Source organism: Varroa jacobsoni, unplaced genomic scaffold (genome assembly GCF_002532875.2).
Source record: "Varroa jacobsoni isolate VJ856 unplaced genomic scaffold, vjacob_1.0 scaffold_1066, whole genome shotgun sequence".
Classification (NCBI taxonomy): domain Eukaryota; kingdom Metazoa; phylum Arthropoda; class Arachnida; order Mesostigmata; family Varroidae; genus Varroa; species Varroa jacobsoni.
The window spans coordinates 488,524-494,523 of NW_019213968.1; the positions used below are offsets into that span (position 1 = coordinate 488,524).

Sequence of the window (6,000 nt, forward strand, 5' to 3'; positions counted from 1 at the left end):
CTCCTCGAAATTCTCACTTCTACGAAATGTCGATTATCTATTGATGCCATGATACAGAACATATTCCGATCTTTGCTAATAATATATGCACTATGCGGGCATCTGTGCGATCGGAGAGGTCGAGCAAAGAACACAAAAAGGAATTTTTGAGAATTGGCTTTAAATTATTTCTATGATCGAAATTGTTATTAAGGCCATGTCGATTAATTGACAGCAGGTACCATTCATCACATGTTTAGTATCAGTTGCTCACAGTATATAAATTAAGAATAGCTTTGCCCCTCTTTGTTTGCAAGAAACAGGCTTAAACACTGTTTTCTGTATTAAATAGCCGGGTTACATGCGAAGGCGAATGCACCAGTTAGAAAAAAGACTAGACCAGTTAGAAAAACTAGGTTTAACTAGTTGAAAAATGATGAAGAAATTATGAAAATCCAAGGCCATAGTATTCAATTGCTGTAGAGCAAGGCAGACTCGAAATCTAAATAAGAAAATTACGCAAACGTATATTAAATTGAACGACCTAGAGATCAACAGCTATACACTTGTTGTAGAACAATGAAATACGCAATATTAGAAATCACATTTTGGGGGCCTTTTTACACAAATTGGACAAATGCAGCCCCGATTTGTGCGTTGGGATATCACGTTCCTTTGCCTGACACCTGTGACAAAGGACCTTTTAGCGCCCGCAGTTTGAAATCAAAACATATCGTAGTAAAACCGCCCCGTCAGACATCGATTACTGAACAGCAACTTCATTCAGGGAAGTTTTCCGAACAACAATATAGTTAATCTAATCTTTATAAAGTTCATTTTTTTTCATCAAATTTTTAGTTAGCTCGTATTTTTAATGTAACTAGCAAGCAGCGATCTGGTTCAAGGTCAAGAAGTAATTTTTAAGACAAAGCATAGAGCACAAAAGCAAAATTTCTGTTATGGTAATTATCTTTAGAATGAGAAACGATTGTACATTCGCTACGATCCGAACTCGGAATGATCGTCGGTAAGAAAAATTCACAAATGATGTAAACATTTCATTAGTCTAACCAGTATAGCAGAGGGAACAAAGTAGTTTGGTAGCATCCCAATAATTATCTTCAAGATCATCGTTTTAGAAATTATTCTTGCGCATCTCCACCTGCTGACCTTCGATAAAGTATTTGATGTTGCAACGTGTTAACTGGATCGCTTTTTTTTTTAGAAGTACGAGAGCTAATTTTTCTTAGCTGTAGATGTTGGCAAAGACATCGCTGCTGCGGTTTTCCTTTTTTTTTTTCTTTTTTTTTTACTATATTAGCCCAATACAAGTATGCTAATTCGGACAGATGAACTTCATTATAAGTGACAGGGCATATAAAAGCATTACTACAGGAAAAAATTTAGGAATGATCAAACGGGGCTTCTGAGCTGCCAGTAAGCTTGTATAGTTGGCCTAGTTCAGATAGCGATCCTAAAATGAGATGTGAGCTTTTTTATTTATGGCGTCTACTAATACCGTATCGACTGTCACATAACGACCCTCAAGAAGTCTTTCAATTAAATCCTATCAATGAATTTAAGGCTATTGAAAACAAACGAACATGATTGCGCTCAATCCAGTCGTGGGACACATGTTTGTTTACTGGATCTGCGCTCATCCATCCTCTTGTTCTTACAGCCAACTTATCTTTCTTACTGGAAGCGTACAACATAGCATTGTAATGGTTGATACCCTTCACAAATCTAAGGAACAAGTTACGGGCCCATCACAAAATGTAAAAAATTCCATGCTGGTCTAGACACACCTCTTAGATGTCCGACACTTTTTCTGGCCACGGTGTTTTTTTTTTCCCATAAAATGTTCTGCTTTCATTCTGTAACGCTTGACATAACTCAACAAGCAGCTTTATTGCTATTTTATCTCTGCAAAACAATATTTAAAATACGTCTAGCCTTGCTTAGTATTCATTTTAGACTAATTCTGAACAATCCGCCGAAGATATATATTTTGATTATAATAGTTCATACACACATTGATACGCTACTCAACTTAGGCTAATGTAAGTTCTATGGCAATTTCGAACAGCCGTAAGAACAGTGGTAGACATTCAAGTCATAAAAGCCAATCATATCAAAGTTGGAATCAAACTATCTATCTCAGGTGTCTATTTAATTTTTTTTTTTTTAACCGGAAACACTGTTAGAAACGATTCTCAATAACAAATGTGCCCGTTCTTTAGAAATACTGTTAGTATCTATATCTTCGTTGAACAAAACGATGTATAGAAGCGTTTTAGGTGTGATATATAAGTTTTGTTCAACAACTAATCACCGTGCCATATTTCGTTCGGTGCCATATATCGTATAAAAATAACCGTGAAGGTTTAAAGCTACGTCAGTCATATCTATTCAAACTGATATCAAAAACCAGCCGGTTATGATAGGCTGACCAGTAGTAAATTCTGCTGTATTCGATGACATTTCTTATGGTTTATAAAAATATTCATCGCGACATTCTGGCAAAATAATATACATATGATAGTGTATATGAGATTTTACGTGTGGTACTGCCGTTAACTTTTACTTCAGACGGTTGGTCTCAAGGCGCAATCGAACTGCACTCGGGGTTCGATGTTCATGTTAGGCGGAATCGACTATACACATTAAGTTCAAGTTAATCGATACGAACGCTGTTTATATTGCATGTTTCAGGCTATCGATGAGCAAATAAGGAATTCTGTCCAAGGAGGCCCTCAGGAAAAGCTTATGATGGAACGGACTTTCGTTGAACAGATTGCGTGCCAACTCGAGCTGGAGGCGTTTAAAACCAAAAAAAACATTTATATGTACAAACGGCAAATGGTTAGTTAACTCATACTCCCATTTACGTTGCTTTTTCTGGTCCTCTCAGGTTATATAACAGGTAGGCAAGGTACCTGACGAAACGGGTTATAGCGTTCCGGCCGAAGCCACACTTAATAACAGCAGCTGAATCCAGCGTCTTAAGAACACCACGAGATATGAACGCTTGCAAAAATTGATTCTTCATTATTCAGCAAATTAGTAGAGGTTTGCTGTATTGTGATATTCTTTACACCATTTTAGAGCTACGGATTTTGCCTCATTTACGTTGATAAAGTTTTTTGATTCTGAGGAAATTCCGATTTTATTTTCTACTGAATAACTACGCAATATCAACCCCATCCTTCTCGACAACCTTATGGCGGCCGCTTTCACTTCTTCTTTACCTGCAACTTTGAAAGAAATGAGAAAGAACTTACCATCAAACACAGTGAATATTATCCTTTCTTTCTTTGTTACCCGTCACTGCAGTCCAGATGGCAAAGAATTATTAGCAGCGTCGTGCATGGGCAGCTAAGATGGGAAAGACATGGGTTCCGCGTTAGTTATCCTTTAGTCAGGATTCTAATTTATAAAAGACAACGGAAGACACATGATCTCTGCGTTACCTTAAAGAAAAAGCTAACATGTTTAATGAAGCAGTTGGTGGAAACGGGAAGGTGCGCCACGTCGACAGAGGGTAGAGGTTGGCAGCACGAGCCTCAACATCATAAGTGTGTATGAGCCTCCTGTCTTCGCTTAAATGGAGCGCTGATGGCGGTAGAATGAGTGAAGTGAACGAAGCCGAAGGCTGCCTTGTGCCTTCGGTGGCGCCAGAGCTACTTGTATTACTAAAAATACTTGTTTGAAGAGGCTCTACTGCTAATATTCAGCTTTATCCAAGGAACAAGGGGAACTGCGTCTCACAATTGCTCCTATTAGACTTCGGTCAGCAATGGTTAAAATTATATACCGTCCTATATTCAGCATAACAAACTCAACACCGTTGGCAATTGAAAAAAGTTTAATTGCAGTTGCGACAGTTGATGAGCGTAGATAATTTACTATTAAGTTATTTAGCTACAAGCGTTGTTATCTACGTCCTCCAAGACTTATCAGTTCATATTTATGTGCAGCCATAATTGTTATTGTCCGCTAGGGCGCACTACCTTATCAATTAATTAGTGCAGCAGATCTTCGGTACGACAATCAATCATACTTCTTTCCGTAGAGGTAGATTTGTTCGGTGGAATGCAAGAAATATAGACGTGTTTAGAGTTATAGTAAGTTATATATAAATAAAAGTTTAACATTTCATACACAATAGTTAGCTTGTTACAAGCAAATTTGGCGGACTTGAAAATTAAATACGCATATATAGTGATATGACTCTTACTCGAGCTGAATTCCTTGCTTTATCTGAATGTTGTTAAAAATTTAAATATTGTTGACGACCTGAATCGGCTTCGTGGGATCGCACTAAGCTTCTAGCTTGAAAGGAATTGTATGACATATAGAACGGAATAGAATCTGAAGAAAACGGATCTGAAGAAGAGGTAAGATTAGAAGTTAATTATAACTAAAAAAGATGCAATTATTAGAACACATCTGTACTCTACGATGGTGGCTTCATAAAACCGGTTGCCTACAGTCATATTATCATGAACCTAAGTCTACCATACCAATAAAACGTCTGATTCTATTGAGCTGCTACAAACGGATTCAGCGGGCTTCGAAATTGAGCAACTTTTGAACTACATGCCAGTAGCAGACGACGTTTGGCTAGTAAAGACTCCACTCTTTTAGAAGCTTCCGAGTGAAAAGCGGTTGCGTTTACCTCAAAAGAAATTAGTTCGGAAAGAAAAACATGCTTTAGTTTAACAAATCGACGCTCAGTGTGGAAGTTTTTGTTTTCCGAAAACGACCGCGCTGCGGAAATTTATCGCAAATTGTTGAAGACGTTAGGCACAAAGCACAGTGCGTGACTGGTGCAAACGTTTCGAGTACGGGGATCGGAGTTTGAAGACCAGCGAGAAGGCAGTCAGATGTCAGGATATGGAAGATAAGAAGACAGTGCTACAATCAGAGAAGTTTTTCATGAAAGCAGAACGTAGAAGTTTTAGAATCTAAGCGCTCTCTCGGCGCGTATAACGTATTATAGAATTATAATCCAAATGATGGGAACGTGGCAATGGACTAAAAATGTGTCTTTCGTGAATGGACTGTGTAGTGTATTTCCCATTCAATTTGCAGAACTTGAATTGAAAAGAAAACCTCTAAAGCATATTGTCGGCATAGATGGGGCATGGTTCAATTTCTGCTGAGAGCCGGAAAGGGCGAAAGAAATCGACTTCCGTGACAGTATCGAATGGATTTTGACAGCGAATACTTTCAACGAATATCAGGCCACCTGCTACTATAAAATACTTGTCAAAGAGAAACAATGAGTGCAAGTTGCTATCTCGAGTTTCTCAAGAGATTCCTAGACCGTTGGCATGGCAAACTAAAGCGTTTAGGTAGCATTTAGTAACGCTACATCCTATCGCCATGCTAAAATTACTTTTATGATTGAGCAGAAGATCAGTCAACCTCGGCATTTACCCATCTATTCCATCTAAGTCCATATGATTACAAAGCTTTTTATAATTTAAAAGGCGAATATTCCATCATCGATTTATTTCGAAGAGCCGTACATAGAGAAATGATAGGTATATGGCTATCCAAAAGCTGTTGGAGCGCTAAGAAAACGTGTAAGAAAAACAAGGGTACCCTCTAACATATATTGAAAAATTTGTACTTTAGCCCTGTTAGCTTAGCAGTTACTTCACTTCAGATTGACCAGGATTGTGTGTAACGACTTGATTAGTCAAGTGATTTAATGTTAAGATTAACCATGTTTACCTGAAAAGAAAATATAAAACAGCAAAATTTCAACAAGGACATCTGCCTTGACAACTGCGGTCGGACTAGAATACACACTTTCGTCACTCCTTCAATTTCTAGGTCTCTGTCTATTGGACAGTTGATATATCAACCCGTTTTAGTTTTAGTTTTATGTTATTTTGTCTTCGAAATGTTACATAGTTTCGGTTAAGTTCGCATTCAGCTCAGATCTGTGGCGTGATTTGCATTTGCATCTTTCTTCCAGTTCACTTTTTCCTTCCTAACAGATCTCTA

The 6,000-nt window shown here is 37.9% G+C and overlaps 1 protein-coding gene across 1 annotated transcript in view; it reads left to right on the forward strand.

Annotated features, from left to right (window-relative positions):
• Positions 1–6,000, forward strand: part of LOC111266250 (ATP-dependent DNA helicase Q5) — a 68,563-nt gene that overhangs the window by 52,796 nt on the left and 9,767 nt on the right. The window contains exon 13 of the mRNA XM_022843575.2: positions 2,695–2,844. Within this exon, the coding sequence (XP_022699310.1) occupies positions 2,695–2,844 (150 nt within the window). The remainder of the gene's footprint in view (positions 1–2,694; positions 2,845–6,000) is intronic.